Source organism: Pan troglodytes, chromosome 10, assembly GCF_028858775.2.
Source record: "Pan troglodytes isolate AG18354 chromosome 10, NHGRI_mPanTro3-v2.0_pri, whole genome shotgun sequence".
In the NCBI taxonomy this organism is placed as follows: Eukaryota; Metazoa; Chordata; class Mammalia; order Primates; family Hominidae; genus Pan; species Pan troglodytes.
Window position 1 is genome coordinate 78374528 of NC_072408.2, and position 21119 is coordinate 78395646.

Genomic DNA, 21119 nt, shown 5'->3' on the forward strand with positions numbered 1-21119 from the left:
AGAATAGATTTGTATTAGAAATGTGCTGGACGCGGTGGCTCATGCCTGTAATCCCAGCACTTAGGGAGGCCAAGGTGGGTGGATCACGTGAGTTTGAGACCAGCCTGGCCAATATGGTGAAACCCCATCTGTACTAAAAATACAAAATTTAGCCAGGCACGGTGGTGCATGCCTGTAGTCCCAGCTACTTGGGAGGCTGAGGCAGGAGGACCGCTTCAACCCAGGAGACGGAGGTTGCAGTGAGCCAACATCACACCATTGCACTCCAGCCTGGGTGACAGAGCGAGACTCCGTCTCAAAAAAGATTTAAAAAGAAAGAAAGGAAATGCATGACAAAACACATTAAAGACCAAGCAATTTCAAAGAAAAATATTACATCTTTTGAATATTCCACACCCTATAAAATCTTGTAGTGATAACAGCATTCACTTAGGTACAATGCTCTAGGTTAAAAAAAAAAAAAAAAAATCAAGCATGCTTTACTATCCAAATCTGTTCACTACCTGAGTTCAAAGAGTAAGAAATAGAGTAGCAAGTTTATTAAGCGGTATCATGTTATCCAAATCTATTTGGTTCACAACCTCAGTTGGTAAGTAAATGACAGATTTGACAGCAATAGATTTATTTAAAAATTTATCTGAAACTAATGGCTCCCAAGTTCAGGTGATAAAAGTTCAGGTGAATATTTATTTTATTTCTCAAGTGGATCAATTATAATTTTAAGTCTGGGTAAAAAACATCCCATTCTTGGCTGGGCATGGTGGCTCACATCTATAGTCCCAGCACTTCAGGAGGCCCAGGCAGGAGGATTGCATGAGCCCAAGAGTTCAAGACCAGCCTGGGCAACAGAGCAAAAACCCATCTCTACAAAAAATCTAAAAACTATCCAGGCATGGTAGCACGCATGTGTGGCCCCAGCTATTCAGGAGGCTGAGTCCACGAGGACTTGGGTCCAGGAGGTAGAGGCTGCAGTGAGTCACGACTGCACTACTGCACTCCAGCCTGGGTGACATAGAGAGACCCTGCCTCAAAAACTGACAGCCAAAAAAACCATCTCATTCTCTTGGAGAAAGAGGAAGAGGCCATTTTTTCTCAATCAAATGTTTTTAGCTTGGCAATTTTAGATATTAGTGTGAATTACAGACTGGGATTATTTCTATAAGCAATGGAAACAAATAATAAAAAGACAAAAATGTTTCCTGGCAGTCATTATAATTTTATAGAGGCAATTTAAGATAAATTTAAAAGAAACAATTTTTTCAGGTGTTTTGCAAAAGCTACACTTAACTTTGCCCAAACTAAAACTGTGTAAAAATAGGTAAGTGTGAAATTTTTAATAATTTTACATTTTTTCTTTACCAATAAAGTTAACAACAACAACAACAAAAATCACCTCTTCACTAAATATTTTCTTCTTGCTTAGTCTAAATTCTGATCCAGAAGTGGCTTTGTGGTTACTAGAAACTGAAAGTAAGGTTATTATGTCTACATTCAGATAAAGCATATGCTCTATTAAGCTACTTATCAATTTTTAAGATGATCCAAATAATTATACACACACACACACACACACACACACACACGTACGTTATCTTTTCTACTCACAGTCCAAAAGCTTTGATAATCTGGAGCATATTCAACAGCTGTTTCACACATTTCCTGCACCTCGTCCTTGGTTCCTCTTTTTGAGAACAATCTGAGGTAATGGCACCAAATTTCTGGATTGTCTTTGTTATTTTCCAATGCTCGCGCCAGAACATTTAAAGCAGAATCCAAGGATTCTGAGCACTCCCTGTATATATAAAAGAAAAGGTGGAAGTGCTTTTTAGAACCTGCTTGAAAATTTAAATAGGGCTAATCCAATGAGTCAATTTTAAAATTCCATTTTCTACGAGAATTTACCAAGAAGTCAGGATCACTTATGAAAAGGGGTACTAGATTTAAGATTTTAAATCACATGCCTAAAAGTTTCTGATTTTCCACAGACCCAACAATTTTTTTAAGTGAATGTTCAGTAAGCATTTACCACAGATAAAAGTACAGTGTTATAAAACCACTAAGATTATCAACTTCAAATGTGCTTTATGTCCATATTCAGCAATACCTTTTATGATTTACACCATTTGGGAATGCGAAAAGTTAAACAACTCTCTCTCAAGGCCAGCTACTGCAAGTACAAAATATCAAAGCTTTCAGTATAATAGTTCTTTTCAACGGTCAAGGGCTTGCTATCTCTTGGAGAAGATAATTCTTTCTCATGATCCTATTCATAAAATAATGTATGGTTCTTTTGGCCTTCACTCAGTAAATGAGTCAGAAAAGAAAACACTGTAACTTACCCCATTAACATGGAAATGACACACAGGAAAGTTAAATAAGCAACACATCCAGGCATGTGTGGGTTTATTAGCACTCTGCAGCACTGCCTTATTTAAAAGCTTTAAGATAGTCAAATATTTCAAAGAAATGTGTAAAAAAAAAAAAAACCCTTGAATTATTGTAACTATAAAGTTATAATTATGAAAAGATTATTCTTGGCTTATTTCTACTACCAAGAAGTTAGAAGATGCCATTTGCAATACAAACTATTGGTTGTATAAGTTATTACCATTTACCTTATTTAAATACATATAATTTAATATGACACAGAGACAGAAAGAAAATTCACCATAATTTGGAGGTTCTCAGATAAGCTTTAAATATCCTTACAAATTAACAAAATTTAACCTGTTCCACCATTATTTTATCATAATTTTATTAACAAACTATGACTACTATGATTTTTTAAAAAAACAATCAACCATTCCACTAGTCAGAATTTACTGTTTTAACTAATCCTACTTTGAAATAAGAGCCTACTGGAGTAAAAAACTTTAGTATAATTTATTACCCATACACTGAGCCATGCACACAAACTCAAGATCTAATCTTAAACTTGTCTAATAGCTTTTAAACAATAAAATGCTTTTGTCTTTGTCAAAAAACAAAGACTCCATTGATACTAGGAAAGAAACCTGACTGATTATCATAGGTAAAAAAACCTCAAACATAAAAATATAAATGTGCAACTGTTTACACAAAGATTTGAAGTTGACCTACCCCTCATTTTGATTCAAGTACTTGTACGCAAGCTTGAGCCAAAGTTGTACATGAGAAGGATTTTCAAGCACGCTTGCTTCTAAATTAGCGATGTCATCAGTCTCATTTGTAAAGTATCTGACATCATCTGGAGTGACAACTGTATCCAGAGCTGGAACATTTATTTGGTTCTCTGGCTGGAAAGCTATTTAAAAAAAAAGTATTATTAGCTTCACATTTTCTTTAGTCCACAGATGCAAGAAAAAGAAAACAATTTGTCTCGTCTTTAAAGTAACTTAAAAACCTAAAGATTCTAATGACATGTACTAGCTCACAGCTTTAAGGTAGAGCTATGACATAATTTATCACCCAAACCAGGACCCTTCTGAGTGGAAAGAGGTGCTACTAAAAATTACACCAGAACAAAAGGAGTAATTAGGACTCTGCTATTTTAAGGCTAAGTGACATTACCTTTTCAGTCCACTTAACAGTAACTATGATTCAACTGCTTTTTCATTATTATCAAATGAATTCACATTTGTTAAACTGCAAATTATAATTAAGAAATTAAAAGTCATAATTTATAAAGATTATTCTACTATATCTAAACTAGAAAAACAGTGTTACGTTAGTGTAAATAAGTACATAATAGCATACATCTCTTGGATACTTGCTAATTCACAAATAATGCAAACTTGAAATTAGAAAGTAAAATGTGCCTAACATACAGGCACTCATTCATACATTATTTTGTTCATTAGTTCATTCATCATTTGTTCATTCTCATCTTTTGAGCCTTCTGCATGTCAGAAAACATATTCAAAGATGAAGTAAAATAGAACACCTGCCCTTAAGGAGGACACAGGCTAGGCAGTGGTTCTCAAACGGGAGCTACCTTCCCCACCAACTAATGTATGTTTGGAAATATCTGAAGCAGTCATAATTATTAACTAAGCAGTGCTCCTTGCATTTACTGGAGAGGAGCCATGAACACAAATATCCCGCAATTTCAGAGGCAATCCTGCACAGTGAATTAACTGTACTGTCTAAAAACCCAATGGCATCGTTTTTAAAAAAAATTTTTTTTTAACCAGGCAGGCTGATACACCAAAGGATTAGCAAAGTGTTAAATAAAGATGGAACACCACAATTTAATAATTCTGGATCTCAAATTACATAACTTCTTACCATACTTAATTGGTCCTGTAGACTGTTCCTCATCACTACTGAAGCTATTATCTGAAATAGGTTTTCTCCAAAACTTTGGCTTCCACTTTCTTTTATCTTTGTAGGTTGTAAATGGAGGAGCTAAAGTAGATAGGAGAAGATTGTTAATTGATATAACTAGTTTTGTTTTTGTTTTAACATTTTGAAGGATACTCAAATAATATTTGAAAAGAACTACATTCACTCCATCTTAGAAATGATATGTATTTTTTTTTTTTTTTTTGAGATGGAAGTCTCACTCTGTCACCCAGGCTGGAGTGCAGTGAGTGCAGTGGCGCGATCTCAGCTCACTGCAATCTCTGCCTCTCGGGTTCAAGTGATTCTCCTGCCTCAGCCTCCCGAGTAGCTGAGGCTGCAGGCACACGCCACCACCACCCGGCTAATTTTTCTATTTTTAGTAGAGACGGGGTTTCACCATGTTGGCCAGGCTGGTCTCGAACTCCTAACCTCAAGTGATCAGCCCACCTCAGCCTCCCAAAGTGCTGGGATTACAGGCGTGAGCCACCGCACCCAGCCTGAAATGATATGTATTATATTAAGAACATAATACCAACAAAATTTCTGTCATACAGAAACTAAAAAGTCCTTTTCAGAAAGAGATACAGTACACACACACACACACACACACACACACACTTATATATGTACTTACTATGACCTTTACTTTCATTGATATTGCTAACAAGGAGAACAGCCATCTGGTCCATTGACATTCGATCTTTGTTTACTCCAAAAAGTTTCTCAACATATTTTTCTGAAATAAGAGCAATGCAATCTTCATGATAAATATCAATTACAGAGACTAGGATAATTAAAATGTATGACGTGAACTAGTTTAAGAATTAAAGGCGATTATATGGTACTAGTCAATAACACCTATGGCATTTGAAAGGGCAAAGCCTGTATTATCTTAACTACTATGGCAAATCCTACCACATCATATACCCCATTTGGGATTAAAAAAAAAAAAGTAGTTCCTAAAATGAACTAAGTAATTAAGTTAAAGTCCCAAATTGGGAGCAATAAAATAGATTCAGTGACATTACAATCACTCTGGGCTGTGATAACACCAAATTTAGTAATTATTATTTTCTTTACTTCCAAAAGATTTGTAGCTTGAGGTTTATTACTTGGCACCAAATCTGAGAAAAAGCTTAATAATATTTGCTCACAAGTGTATGAAGTCTTATTTCATTATAGAATTGGAAACAACAGCCATTGTAATTTCCAGCCTTCCTCTGTTTTTTGAAAACAGTAAGTAAAAACAGGGTCCTATGTTAAAATCAATAGCAAAGTTTCTATACAAATAGCTTAATATTTTCTTTTAAATAAATGGAACTAAATATTTAAATGAGCTCTGTCCAAAGAACTTTCTGAAATGTTGGAAATGTCTTAAATCTGTGCTGTCCTACTGGCATGCACTTGCCACATGTGGCCATTGGGTACTTGAAATGTGGCTAGTATAACAGAGGAAGTAAATTTTTACCGTAATTATACTGGATACAGCAAATCTAGATAAAGTATTATGGGTAAATATACTGAATTATAGTAAGTATTTTACAATGTCAACAACTAATATAGAATTTTTAAGTTGCCCAAATTCAATTTTCATTTGGGAGAGAATAGGAAGTCTTTAAAAACCTGCTGAAGCAGTAATTTCTTCATTAGTACTTGTCTCTGCACAACCAATCAAAGACAGATTATATGACAGAATGTCCTGGAATAACTGTTTTCGGCTAAGTGTATAGTCTTGTATATGCTGCCTAAGATAAAAAAAAACACAGAAAAGATAATCATGTACATATCAAAGTTAAGCAAACAAGACCATTTTCCAAATTACAAAATGTTCACAAAAACTACTCACCATTGACAATCATCATCATTACATGTTCCTGTTAAATCAAAACGGCAGAAACACTGATCCGGTTCAATCATATTACTGTATGATACTGAGCTCAGGGGAAGTTTTTCCTTGGTTCGATAATATGGACTAAATCTAAGATGAAGAGAGTGAACAGGTATATTATGCCCAACAAACATTCCTCAGAAAACTAAGAAAACTTTAGTTTTTCTTTCTCAAGTTAAAATTTCCATGCTTACTATTTATGAGCTATTTATCTAATTAAATTAATGCCAAAATTAATTCGAGAAAAGACCCAGAATATCAAGTGATAGAAACAAGCTGCTTTTATACCAAGAACATAAAATAGTTTAAACAGAAAAAAAACCTTGTATTCTAAAAGTAGTTTCTCACCACATAATAAAATACTATATAATACCGGTATTTCTTACACACATTACCAGCCAAGACAAGAAAATCTGGAAAAAGTCTATATTACCTGGAAGGTGCTTTACAATTTTAAGATAAAAACATGCAACCCTTTAACATTCTCACAACTTTTAAAAGTCTAAAAACTTTGGGGGACCCACAAAGTTAATCATATGAAAATGTCTAAATAAATTTTATGAAGGCTGGCCAATGCACTTCTTAGACTGAATAACAGTAAAATTAAAAATCAAAAATTAAAAAAAACCTCTAAGATTCCAATTATTTTTCCTAAAATTCCTAACAAACAGAAATCCAAAATTCTCCACACTTCTACCAATAGCCAGAAACTGGAATTTGATACGAACTGATAAATCCAAGAGTGTGGTTTGAGCCCAATGGCAGGACACTTAATTTTTATGTTCCTTAAAAGGGTAAGTCTGGTTATCAATAGCAATGATTCAATTGCTTTTTCATTATCATCAAATATTCAAGATAAAATATTAAAAACCAAACAGAAATCCTGAAATTCAAGCTTATTGAATCTTTCTTTTATACCTGTAGGACTTAAAAACTAGAAGAGGACTATGGTAGGGTCTAAAAGGACATGGCTTCACTTCCATTGTTTTACTTTGTGCTGTGACAAAATCCACATCTACAGAAATCTCCTGCAAAAGAAAATAATAATTCTGTAAGGCAAATAAGGCTGGGGTGAATTCCAGATTTTAAAGAAAATATGAAATGTTCAGTTACCTGACCATGCAAAACCTTCTCTGTAATGCCTGTGGTGGTTTTTAAAATCAGCTGTTTTAGGCTGTCAGCTTTTGAATACAATTTTTGCAATTCACCAATTTTTAACCCTAGAAAAAGTTCTGGTTTTTCTACAGTATTTTTATTAAGTTTGTTTATGCATTCTTTGTTAGCAGTATCAGTGTGCTTAAGGTTAGGTTTAGTAAAATAATTGGATTCTAAAAAAGATCTTCTTCGCTCTCTGCTTGAACCAGACAAAATTTCATCATCAACATCATTTTCTTCAGTGTCCAGGGTTAATTTATCTTGTGTCAGATCATGAAGTGAGGGTTGAGGTAAAGAAAATTCGGGTTCCTCTTCCACAACTGGAGAGATATTTTGTTGTTCCTTTGCTTTAAGGGCACGGGCTTCTTTTAATTTTTGAATTTTCAGGGCATATTCATATTCCAGCTTTTGTAACCGTCTTTTCTCCATAGCAATTAGTTCTGCTGAATGCTTTCTTGGACTTGATACTGGAGAACTGTCCAGTCTCATCATTTTGTTTGGCTAAGGGAGAAAAATGATACACATATTTTACATCACTGTGATTTTATAAACAATTTTTGGTAAGATAATTGTGCTATCCCCACCATACAATGCCAACATTATAAAACTAAATCAATATGGAGAATAAAACAGAGTTTAACATAAGTAGCCAAAAGTTTTGCTAGTTAATCTATGACTTATGAAAAAAACAAAGTCAAGACAAAATAATAAAGTAGACATCCAAAAATGTGGATGTCATTTAAAAACAAAGCTTTAATCTTAATCTCTTGGAATTTACAGCAAAGAGTTACTTTATGTATACATCTTACCCTTAAAACTATCATAAAAACTTTCTGCTTTCCAAAAGTAAAATATTTCTATAAAACCCTCACCCCAAAGCGATCTTGTTCCAGTTTACGTTTTCCTATTTCTTTACTGGCCACTGCCTTTGCCCGAGCAAGCTCTTCTCCATATTTTAGAGTCAAAGCTTTCTTAATTGTAACACGCTGTTGAACTCTGTGAATCTGAAAAATATAGAATAATCCTGAAAATGTAAATGAAAACCTTAAAACAGGAAATTTCTTCTTCTCAAACACCGCGGCTTTTGAGCATTCAACTAAAAATAAAAATATTCCAATATTATTTCTCAACAAGAAACTATAGGTTATGCATATTTTGCTGGCTTTAGTATACAGTGGTTTGTCTTACAGAAAATTTGGCCTATAAAAATGTGTAGTAAACAGGAGACTATAGTATTTTAAAATAATTACTTGTTCCTGAAGCTTCTTCAAAAACATTCTGTTAACATTAAGAATTTTTTCAGTTGCTTGAAGCTGTTCTGTAAGTTTTGTAATCTTTGCTTCAGCATTTCTAACAGATTCTTTCTTCTTAGCTTCTTGTTGCACTAAATTCTTTAAAACAGATTCATCTTTCATCAAGAGAATCCTAAACGAGAAATAACAAAATTCTTGTTAATGTTTCCCTACAAGAGCAGACTGTCAGAATAAAAAATTTTTCAAAGTAATAACACAATTTTTAAAAATGCATCTACGAGACACAGATAAAAATGTAAAGGGATGAATATTTTTATATTCATCACACAGGTATTTAAATTAACATTGCTACACTGATAATAGTAACTATGAGACTGATCTTTTAAAAAAAAATTTAAGCCTGAGGTAACGCGAATTACTGTTGAAAACTTGTAGTAAATATTCAACATTGGGCCAGGCACAGTGGGAATGCATTTCCCTAGTTCAAGCGATTCTCCCGCCTCAGCCTCCCAAGTAGCTGGGATTACAGGCATGCACCACCATACCCAGCTAATTTTTTTGTATTTTTAGTAGAGACAGGGTTTCACCATGTTGGCCAGGCTGGTCTCAAACTCCTGATCTCAAGTGATCCACCCACCTCGGCCTCTCAAATTGCTATGATTATAGGCGTGAGCCACCGCGCCTGGCCGGTATTTTTATTTAAACATTAATTTCATTACTTTATGTAAATGTAGTATCATTCAACAAAATGATAGACTTCTACATTCTACAAAGTTTAAGTGAGAAAATGTATAATCTTATAGTACGCTTATTAATAACATACACCACAAAAATGTATTTCTCTACCACAGGAACAATTAGATATGTGAAGATAACAAGGCTCACCTATGTTTTTTCAGTTTTGATTCTGCATCTGTAACCTGCTTAGTAACCATTGCTATCCTGCCAATACCATCAATTTCCACATCAGAGTTTGCTGGGGATGATGAACTTGTCTTCAGCTGATCTGATTTAATCAAACGCTGTTTCTCACGGCTAAAATTATCAAAAAGGATATATGCATTACACCCAAGAATAAACTTAAACTATTTTTAAAATGTATTCTATTTCATGCAGTAACAATATTAATCACACCGACTAATAATAAAGATGATGACCAATATGCAAGACCCAAGTCAGCATTCAAAGTTGATAGTGGAGTCCTTCTCTTTGAGTGTTTTCATCTTTTTTCTAAGCTGGTTATGTCCTAGCACATCACTCTATTCAAGTGTATGTATGACCATCCAGCACCATCTTCTGTGTGAGTTATAAAACATTAACTCTGTATCTTGGATAAAACTACCATCACTCATTTCCCAGTGCCAAGAAACTCCATAAGAGAAGTTTTGAAAACATCACATACTGTTAATGTTAATTACATAAAATTACACTTACTTGGCAATCTCTTCCTTTAACAATCTATATTCAATCTTCTTTTCTTCAGGCAAAGCCTCCGGTGTTCGCAAAGGATCATTTTCTTTTTCAGATTTTGGAGGTACTTTCGGTTTTGAAGCTTGCTAAAAAAAAAAAAAAACATTTGAAGTCAACTAGATCATCAGCTTTCCAAAATTCCATACTAAGATTTATATTTTACATTGCAACCCAGTGTATACTGAATTTATTTAGAAATACCTGAATGTCATCATTTTCTATTCTTTTTTCTAAAACAATGTTGGTTGATAACTACTAAATTGTATACACCACCAAGTAGTGAAGATCTACAGTCTGAAAATCATTGAATTAAATCACAGCTAAACAACTACTGAAATAGGGAAAAAAACAATAAAAGTTGTACTTAGAGAATACATTTTAATAAAAACTGTTTTCTGGTAACACAACACAACTCTAAAACAACAGTCTCCTTACTACACAGAACAATTATCTAACCAATTTTACTATTTTGAAAAAGGAAATACTTAATAGGAAACACAAATAATGGAAACTTTTAATAGTAAAATCAATCTACATTGATACATGCTTCATTATATAAAGTCCTAATAGCACAAATACTTAAAATATTTCCACAAATCAATGTTATTAAAAATCTATAACTTTATGGTTTAATTTTCAGGAAAAAATAAACTTTACTGATCATCAAAAGGTCATCTTTCTTTCCACCTTTAATTATTGCACTTACCTCAGCAGTTCGTCTTGCTTCTTTAATCATGGACTCTAATCCACCAAAAACACTATTTGTTGACTTGGAAGCCTCTCCATCAGATTCACTATCATCTGAATCATTTAGTGTTACAACCACTGATTTATGCTTTGGAAGCTGCAAAGACAATATATTTATTACTCGTGATAACAAAAGGATGTCATTTAACCTTGTTCAATTTCAATCCACAAAAATAATGGGCTCCAAGTAGACAGTCTATGGCTCCTTCTAGGGTTGTATTACATAATCCACTGAGTCGACCAATACTGGTTATATGACTGAGACATAAAATGTTGTATATTCTTTAAGACTTTCTATTCTATAATTAGTCTCATTAAAATTTTATTTTCACTAACTTTCTATTATAAAGAACCACAATGCAATTTAAATTAACTCTTTTAAAACCAAAGAAAAATTTTGTTAATTTTACATAATAATTATCAAAATTCTGTACTTTGTGGTTACATATAGAGGGTAAATTGCCAAAACTGGCTTACCTAACAGGAAAGATTTCAACTTGTCTTTGTTCTATTTATTTTACTTTGAAGCCATTAGAAAACAAGGTAGAAACAAACTATCATTTCAACCTCCTTAATAAACATCATAAATAATTTCTTCCATCATAGTGTAGTCATTGGTTGGAAAACATACACAAAGTATACAAAGAGATGGGAGAAATAAAAAACATGCAATTTGTTAAAATTTTGACTCCAAAAAGATAGAAAATCTGAATGAGCCCATTTCTACAGAAAAAAAGCTGAAGAAATGTCAGAGGAAAGTACACCACTCTGATGAAAACAATACCTCCCCCAACACACTATCACCAAACTCTACCAGTTTTCAAGTGAAGGTGTTGCTCTCATTTTATCATTAATAAATTAAAAAATAAATTTTAAAAATGTGTATTCATATGTGAATATATGTGTGTATATAAATAAACCAAGGGGTAGAAAACAGGACAGCTAAACTTCTTAGAAATTTATCATAACTGTTTGAATAAAAGTAGCATTAAATTTTTGTTTTTACCGAGATCACAGTTCGTGGAAGACGGGGTCCTCTGTGAAACTTTGGATTCTGTATCCTAGGCTGAGACACTGTGTTAATACTGACTATTGATAGATTGCTTCTTGGCACAGGATGTGAATTGTTCAGAACTGGAGGTGAAGGTGGGTCACTATTACTGGATGTTTCCTACATAAGGAAGAGAAAGACATTAAACATTCCTAAATAAAAATAAATTTCTGCCACCTTTAAAAATCTTGAGCATGTTAGAATTATCCCCACTTTGCTGAAAAGCCCAATGATGCCCAAGTAACCAGAAAAAAGTAGGACTACCGTAAAGCTAAGCTCAAGAGCACCACCTAGAGGTTTAGGTACCTAAATTACCTCTGGCTTAAAAGCTCTTTTATTTGCTAGAGATTTAAGTAGTTCTTCTCGAAGCAGCATTTCTTCCTCCTCTTCCTCATCTGCAAAAGGTGGTTTTGGAGGCTGTTCTGGATCTTCAGGTGGGAGAGGTGGTAATGGTGGTAGAGGAGGTAGAGGTTCAAGAGAAACACACAAGCCTTCCACATAAGGCTGGCTCAAAGGTGGCAGAGACTATTTTTTTAAAAAAGAAAGAATTACAATGCAAATTTTATCAACTCAAATGCTTCTCTCTGCAGCAATATTAAACTAGAAAAAAATAAACTTTATATTATTATTTTAGCTGTAAATATAGTAAGCTAAGTATATGTTAACCTCAAAACAAACCAGAAATCAATAGCCAACCATGAAAAAGTGTTATTTTTACAATTTTAAAAAAAATCAACAATATTTGAAACATTTATTAACTTCAAGGAAAATTACAGAAACTTCTCTGTTCCCATTCTTATGTCCATTTAGCATTCTAGAAGATATAGATATCAAACTATACAGGGTCCTTCCTTCTAGATGACTACCTGAAAGCAAGTAGAGGTACTGAAACCCAAGACATAATATTTCAGTAAAAAATAAAAATTAGAAACCAAGGGATTCTGTGAATAATAGTCCAGAGTACTTTAATCATTAATTAAGTATCAAGAAGAATCACCACTACTCTCTTAAAATGGCTTCTTAAAGAATATCTATAAAGGAAACTAATTTTACACAAATCCCTAAATTTGGGTATGTATTTGCATCAAAGATCTTCCACTATTTCCCTTGGCATTTAGTTCATTTATTCATTCCCAAAAAGAAAACATTACAACGAAGAAAGTGCTGTTTTCTCTCTCACTATCGGCTCTAATATTCCCCTCACCATATATGTACTAGAAAGACACTAGACGTCTTTCCTGAAACGGAAAGGTTCCCTCTTACACCGACTGAGAGATACTCAATTTGATCTCTAGGTACTCTCAATCTAAAAATAATGTCAAAACTTTTAATGTGTGATTCCTCTACTTTCTTTTTTTCCTTTTCCTTTTATTGTTTTTATTTTTTTGTTTTATTTTTAGTGGGAGGACTGGAGATGGGGGGAAAAGAAATTAACTTCATAGAAAATGCTTTTCTTTTGCTGGATTTTCAAGTTAAAAATAACCATTTTTATGAAAAGAGGAGAAAGGAGAGTATTAATTTTTAGAAGCATCCTAATGCATGTAAATTCCAATTCCCTAAAAAAGAGACAGTCCAAAACAGTAGATAACTTCTGTTTTTGAATAAATTTTCTGAGTAGCTACTATCTGAGAGTAAAGTCAAGAAGGAAACATGATAGGTACCGAAAAGTCAACATGAAATTAAAAATTAGATATGAAAAAAATCTACCAAATGGATAGCTTGCTGGTATAATCAACTGTTTATTCTACGTATTTCATTGCTATTAATTCTGGTAAGCAATTCTGTTTTTTTAAGCCCTCTTCAAACCTAACCATTCGTTTTTAAAAACAAATTAGAAAAGACAAGACAAAATAATTTTCTTAGAAATCAATTCTGACTTACAGAAACCTGAGGTGGTGGAGGCAAAGAAAGAGATGGTGCTGGAGAAAAATATCCCAATGAACATTCAGAGAAAAATGGCGGTTGCACTGGTGAAGGAGCTGTAAAAAAATTTTTTGTTAAGAGTTTAATAACAGAAATACTTCATCAGGAATATATTAAGTTTATGTTATGTTTGAAGAAATACATCTAGGTGGAGTGCAAATTAGATTTTATCAACCTCTGATAAAATCTTTAAACCCCTCATGAGTCCACCTCCAGCCATTTAAAATTGTCATATCATCATAAAGTCAGCCATTCACTTTAAACTAATAATTAGTCCCTCAAAACTCTCACTTTGTTCCACTTTTAACCTAATGATGAGAGCAGGGAATAGAGCAGGAAAAGACAGAAACATACTTTGAAAAAACAAACAAACAAAAAACACAAGCATATTTTTTAAGAAATAATGAAACAAAAAATTCCCTTAAATTCTGCCAAAGTGCCCTAGCCAAAGGAAAACAATGATGTGGTGACTTCATTATTCCCTTCTTGTGGAGCAAAAGAAAGTTGAGGACATGGACCATATAAGCTGTGTTGAAAGTAAATAAAACTAGGAATGAGAAGAATTACTTAGTGTATTTAGTCAATAAGGTGCACATTTTTTCACATTTTAATTTTGAAATAATTACAATTGATGCATCTCAGCATTTTTCTTCCTTGGTAGCAGATAAAAATAATTGTGTATTTTATCTTCAATGACTTGTTAGGCTCACTGAAATACAGCAGTTTCAAAGACTACTCTTACTACCCTACCCACTAACTATATAATCAGAGAAAATCTAACATTTCTTCTTTATCCCAGTTGTCTCACAAGTCAATACATTATTATCCACATGCCTTATATGGGGTTGACTTGAGTCCCAAATGAGATAATCTGAATATACACTAATCTTTGGAACATTTTACATAGCGCTGCAGATGTGGCTGCTGTGTCACATTTGTGTTATTAGGTGGCAGAGAGAAGAGAGGCTATGTCTATGCTCAGTGTTCTGCCCCATGAACATTTGAATGTTTAATAGTCAGACACTTGATGGTGCTATTGTTTTATGGACTTGGCATGTTTTCCCTTCCTAGTATCTGGGAGAGAGGGTGGACCTAGTGAGTGCAGTGATCTCCGAGGAAAGCCCTCCAGGCTGCACTATCCTCATCCAGATTTAACCAGCCCTGACTCACTGCCAGGTGCCAGGAGAGGCTTCTGAGGACTTTCTGACCTTTGTGTTGGGTCAGCCACTAGGGGGTCTGAAAGGACAGTGGGAAGGTAGAGGGTGCCCTCAGCAAGAGTAGCCTTCATTCATGAATTTTAGAAACTAGTGGTAGGAAAGATGAAGTCCATTATGTGCTGGTTCATGCTACCCACCATGTCAGGATCATCCAGGAGGACAAAGAACTAGGAAAGTGTTTGCTGGTGTTTGATTCAGTTAATAGTATTAACAGTAGCCACTTTTACTATGCTCTTGATTCTGTGTCAAGCTTTCTTGTTATTTATTTTTGAGACAGAGTCTCACTCAGTGCCCAGGCTAGAGTGCAGTTTTATTGTGCTCTTGATTCTGTGTCAAGCTTTCTTGTTATTTATGTATTTATTTTTGAGACAGAGTGTCGCTCAGTGCCCAGGCTAGAGTGCAGTGGCACCATCTCAGCTCACTACAACCTCCACCTCCCAGGTTCAAGCGATTCTCCTGCCTCAGGCTCCTGAGTAGATGGGACTACAGGGGTGAGCCACCACTACTGGCTAATTTTTGTATTTTTAGTAGAGGCGAGGTTTCACCATGTTGGCCAGGCTGGTTTCGAACTGCTGACCTCAGGTGATCCTCCTGCCTCGGCCTCCCAAAAGTTCTGGGATTACAGGTGTGAGTCACCGTGCCCAGCCATTCTTGTTTTTTAACACAGGAAAGAAGTTGACAGAACTTGTGACTGGCTTACAGTGTGAGCACTGGCCAGAAAGACCAGGTGGACTGGCCCCAGCCCAGATCAAGATGCAGAGGCCAAGATGTGGGCCTTGCCCTGTGCCAGAAGGCTGGTTGGAACAGAGGTGCAGATATAGGCTCCACCTGCTCTGGGACCACCAGTGGTGCTCAAGGTATTTGCAGCCTCAGAGCTTGGCTTTCCACAAGTCCACCCACCCCCAAGGCCATGCAGCTGCAGTTTCTGCTCTGCTTTCATTACAGGGAACGGGCAGGCTGGCACTGGGATGCCCACTGCCTCTGGCCTCTCTACCTTGGTGGCACTGTGTGCTCCAGCTGGCCAGGGGCAGCTGCCGGGACCACCCCATCATTTTAGTATTCTGATTTTTAAGTTGTTCTGCCATTGTGGTATCCTAGTGAAAAAAAATAAATAACCTTCTGGCAATTTCTGAACTGCCTGAAACCTCAGATCCTAAACTAGTTTTTTACTGTATTTGAATTCTCTTGGTTTTTTTTTTCCCCCGCCCGGCGAAAAACTCTATATGGAAAACATTCTTTTTTAATACAAGATAAAGTGAATTAAAAGATGTTTTTAATGCACATTTCTTCAAATATAATATGTCTGTGTTGGCAAAATTTGAGAAAAAAATTGATCTTGAATGGAAAAAAATACATATATATAAATATCCGCAGTTAACATGGCCAAAAATTAAAATTTGACAAAGCCGCGTAGAGAGTATGTTCTCTATATGTTTCACAAAATCATTTAAAAAGCATAGATTATAAAGTTATTTTATAGAAATAAAGTATTAATAATATTGTCAATACTTGGGAATTATAATGAATCATCTCCAAGAATCTGAAAATAAGAAAATTAAAGATTGACCAAAGCAAGTTAAATTGTGTTATCAAAACATAATATAATGTAAGACTATCAAACACCAGCTTAAAGTAACAACCTGAAAAATGAGCATTTTGGTAAACACTAGCCAAATACATATTTTGTTTTGTCTCTAGTCTAGATACACCAAAGTAGGATTCCAGTTTTGATTTGGTCTCACTATGTGACTATAGAGAGAAATACACTGATCATGTGTTCTTCCAAATTCTCCAGTTCCTGGAATGCCAACTGCGTTCTGTTATCTGCCTCAGTCTTAAGTGTTTTAAATTATTTGTGAAGGAATAGGTCTCTCACAGCCAATCACCCCTGAACATCAACAAAATCAAGTCTCTGGCCCTCAAAGATAAGTCAGATTCTAGACTATGCAACCTAAAGGAGAGTTACAGCCCTGACCAGTTCTAACCAGCCTTTCCTGAGATGCCACTAGTACTATCACTTTCTGTCTCAAAATTTCTACAAATTATCGTACTAGAAAGAGACAGGAAGCCAAATAGCAAAAAAGGAATTTTGTTCTTTGACTAAAGCAGAAAGTATCTTGGATATAAAGATCAAGAGTTTGTTTTTTCAAAGAGTAGTGTTCTCATCTTTCCCATTCTTCACTTTTTATTTTTTGAGACAGAATCTTGCTCTGTCACTCAGGCGGGAGTGCAGTGGTACGACGTCAGCTCACTGCAACCTCCACCTTCCAGGTTCAAGAAATTCTCATGCCTTAGCCTCCCAAGAAGCTGGGATTAAAGGCACATGCCACCACACCCAGCGAATTTTTGTATTTTTAGTAGAGACAGGGTTTCACCACGTCAGCCAGGCTGGTCTCCAACTCCTGGCCTCAAGCAATCTGCCCACCTCAGCATCCCAAAGTACTGGGATTACAGGCATGAGCCACTGCACCCGGCCCAATCTTCACTTTCTAGAGCAAACAGTTAACAGAGTTTAAACAATGTCTTATTTATTTATTTTTTAATTTAAAGGCTATCTAGAAACACTCGGAAATAAAGGTTAATATTACTTATTTGAGGTTTGCTCTCTAAGTATTTACAACAACAAATAATGTCTATCGCCATACAGTTCATCAGCAAATCTCACTTTCATTACACATTTCTTTCAAGGTTTTGAGTACCATAATGACTATTCTCTATTTAATACATGTAAATACACAAAGGTTTCAAGTTTTGGCTCATACCTGGAGAATTGGTTTCACTATCTGTATCCATAGCAACTTCTTCATAGTTATCATACTGATAAATGCCTCCTCCACTATCAGTAGGTTGCTTATCTAAGGATCGCCTCAGGTCAGGATCTGAAGACTAAGTATACAACACTTTTTTAGTTTCAAAGCATTTTCTGTCTTGGGTTACAAATCACAAAAGAACTGATAGTTATCTTCTATGGAAGAGTATCAAAAATCATGGTGATTCAGTTAGATGTGCCTATCACATCTTTGGGAAATTCAATTTAAATGATAGCTACACTGGTTGACATTTTATAACTGTATAATCAGATAGAAAATGGAATTTCCAAAGTACGAGCTATACAGACGAAATCCCCCATTGTTAGCTGAGCCACTAAATAATTAGCTCTTCCTGTATAAAATGACACCAAACTCTTGTACACTTATGACTTCTGTATGATTAAGAAACTAGAGGAATACAAAAACAAGTTTTATGTCATCACGACTACATACAGAATATTTCCCCAAAAATTCAAAAACATTTTAATTATAAATAAATTAATGATACCTGAAAGCTATAAATTCTGGGTAAATGTGTTTATCTATTGTATGTTGTTTTCTTGTCTACTTCTTACTATGTTTCACTCAGAGACAGTTTATAATAAACTAAAAACTCACAAAATCTCTCGAGAAGGAGGTAAAGAATAATGTGCAAATAATACCATATTTATCTCTAGAAAAAGATTCTATTGGCCTGGCGCGGTGGCTCATGCGGTCGGGAGTTCAAGACCAGCCTGGCCAACATGGTGAAACCCCGTCTCTACTAAAAATACAAAAAAATTAGCCAGGCATGGTGGTGGGTGCCTGTAATCCCAGCTACTCGGGAGACTGGGGCAGGAGAATTGCTTGAACCTGGGAGGTGGAGGTTGCAGTGAGCCGAAACATGCCATTGCACTCCAGCCTGGGCAACAAGAGTAAGACTCCGTCTCAAAAAAAAAAAAAAATTTCAAAGTATAAATATTTACAATATTCCTTGCTTAAGCAAACCTAACTCCAATTAACGAATTTACTCTTTAATATCCCTCTACTCTTCATTAATACATTCTCAAGTATATTCTTTTTGGGCTTTTTTCTTCTTTTTGGGTGGAGAGGGTAAAAGAAGGGAGGGAGAGAGAAAAAGACAAGACGACAAGTATATTTATATACATAGTAAATGTTCAACAAATGTTTGACCACTAAATACAAAATAGCCACATGCACTAAGGTTATTACTATATCATGATTTAACATTTATTAAAATAGTCCATACTAGTCATGACACACTTCTCAATCTACATTACTAAACAATGAAAAACTAATGAAATTCTACCCCTGTACTTAAGAAACAGCCATTTTCAGAATAAGTTTTCACCACAATTTAGTAATCCTACTTTCATCTAAACAGAAAATCGTAAAAAACCTAAAAGCAGTCTCTGCTAATAATAATTTTAGCCTTCTTCTTCCAATATCTACAACTATAAAAGATGCTTTCCCAATTATAACCTACCTTCCTTTTTTCCAAGAGTTACTTATAAAATAAACTTCCTTATTTGACAGAATCTATGAAATATGACTTTAAGGAAACTTAGAGTAACGTTTTGATTTTATATTTTTGCATTTCTTACTTTACTTCTTGATCTCCTCTTGCCACCAACCAATTTCATGAATCGATTGTACTGTTCTTCCTGATTTGAGAGATCTCGAATTTTTCTGATTTCTTCCTCTCTTTTCCTTCTCTCTTCTTCTTCAGCTTGTTTCCGCTGATCCTCTTCTTTCTGTCTTTCCTGTTCTTTTTGTTGTTGTAGTTTCTTCCATGCCTTTGTTTGCTGCTTCCTCAATGCTTGTTTAGCTTTAAATAAAAAACACATAAACATTAGCATCTGTTAGGAGATAAAAGAAAAATAAGAGTCTTAAAAAATATTTTCATTATTGATTAATCAGTGATGATGCTCCTAAGTTGTTTATATAAGATTGTCTTCCATTTTAGGGCCCTGTAATTCCCCAAACTCAAAACTCTGAATTAAAATCTCAAAACTATACTTACACATAAATTCAACTAAAAGAATTTAACAGGCAGTGGCTCACGCCTGTAATCCCAGCACTTTGGGAGGCTGAGGCGAGTGGATCACCTGACGTCAGGAGTTTGAGACCAGTTAGCCCAACACGGCGAAACCCCGTCTCTACTGAAAATACAAAAAATTAGCCAGGCATGGTGGTGGGCGCCTGTAATCCCAGCTACTTGGGAGGCTGAGGCAGGAGAATTGCCTGAACCTGGGAGGTGGAGGTTGCAGTAAGCAAAGATCACGCCACTGTACTCCAGCCTGGGCGACAAGAGCAAAACTCTGTCTCAAAAAACAAAAGAAAACAAAACAAAACAAAAACACAAGAATTTAATAAAAATGATCACCTGTAGTGCTAACTTTTTTGGCCGAATGTGTTTTTGTACTTGTTTTAACTTTTTGCTGTACAGTTTTCGTCTTAGTCAACTTTTCTTTGCTTTCTTTCATCACCTGCTGTTCTTTTTGTTGCCATTTTTTACTGGCTGACTGAAGAGCCAAAAGGCGAAGCTGTAATTCAGATAGTTCCTCTTCATCTTCACCAAGTTTCTTTAAAGCAAAAAGAAAGAGCTAAAATTTTTTAATTCTATTATTTAGCTTACACATTTCATCAAGTCAAATCCTTTATAAGATAAAAATTTGAAGTGTGAAGGCAAATATGACAAGGCAAATACAGATAAAATAAGTAAACTAATTTACTTCCCACAGCCTGAGACTCTAATGTAATTCCTAAAATACGAATAGAAGATGAGTCTGCAGAAGGTATGTGTATATATGTAATGTAGGGTTGGTAAGGCGGTACAACTGATAGAACACGATAATGCAAAAAAGAAAAGAGTTAGTAGCTAACATTTAAAAGGGCTTCCCAAACCGGAAAGAGTAAAAGTCTGATGGCAGCAAACGCAATGAAGAAATCAAGACCCAGGAGAGGTAAGGAAAGAAGAAGGAAGTGGTTCCCTGATCATGTGATTTGCTGGCCTCACCAGTAATAGAGAACAACAGACACACTGAATGTCAAGATTCAAACTTACAAATTTTCTTTTATGTGTATATTTTTTAATTCTTTAAATTACTATTGAAGGGAAAAATCTATAGAGATTTGCTTACAGCTGACTGTTATGTGTTCTAAGGCTACAGATATTTATCTGAATATTTTATATATTTTGAACAGACAAGACTTTTCTTCAGGAAAGCTAAAACAGGACAATAATGTTAAAAGCAGATGTCTGAGAACTTTTTTCCAATT

The 21119-nt window shown here is 34.8% G+C and overlaps 1 protein-coding gene and 1 non-coding gene across 3 annotated transcripts in view; one reads left to right on the forward strand and one right to left on the reverse strand.

Annotated features, from left to right (window-relative positions):
* The window catches only part of ZFC3H1 (zinc finger C3H1-type containing), a 54279-nt gene that overhangs the window by 14989 nt on the left and 18171 nt on the right, over nt 1–21119 (reverse strand). For both annotated transcript variants that reach the window (XR_010148079.1, XM_509222.6), the window contains exons 4-22: nt 20224–20422; nt 19442–19665; nt 17790–17913; nt 13769–13866; nt 12203–12412; nt 11843–12007; nt 10796–10933; nt 10054–10175; nt 9505–9654; nt 8617–8791; nt 8239–8370; nt 7325–7867; nt 7130–7239; nt 6170–6301; nt 5947–6068; nt 4958–5059; nt 4267–4386; nt 3100–3283; nt 1606–1792 (exon numbers count right to left, since the gene is read on the reverse strand). Coding sequence is in view for 1 of the 2 variants with exons in the window: in XM_509222.6 (XP_509222.2) it covers nt 1606–1792; nt 3100–3283; nt 4267–4386; nt 4958–5059; nt 5947–6068; nt 6170–6301; nt 7130–7239; nt 7325–7867; nt 8239–8370; nt 8617–8791; nt 9505–9654; nt 10054–10175; nt 10796–10933; nt 11843–12007; nt 12203–12412; nt 13769–13866; nt 17790–17913; nt 19442–19665; nt 20224–20422 (3237 nt within the window). In the remaining variant the exon portion in view is untranslated. The remainder of the gene's footprint in view (nt 1–1605; nt 1793–3099; nt 3284–4266; nt 4387–4957; nt 5060–5946; nt 6069–6169; nt 6302–7129; nt 7240–7324; nt 7868–8238; nt 8371–8616; nt 8792–9504; nt 9655–10053; nt 10176–10795; nt 10934–11842; nt 12008–12202; nt 12413–13768; nt 13867–17789; nt 17914–19441; nt 19666–20223; nt 20423–21119) is intronic.
* Nucleotides 14707–14835, forward strand: LOC112205151 (small nucleolar RNA SNORA17). The gene has a single exon (XR_002939003.1). It is a non-coding gene; the product is annotated as a small nucleolar RNA SNORA17 (small nucleolar RNA).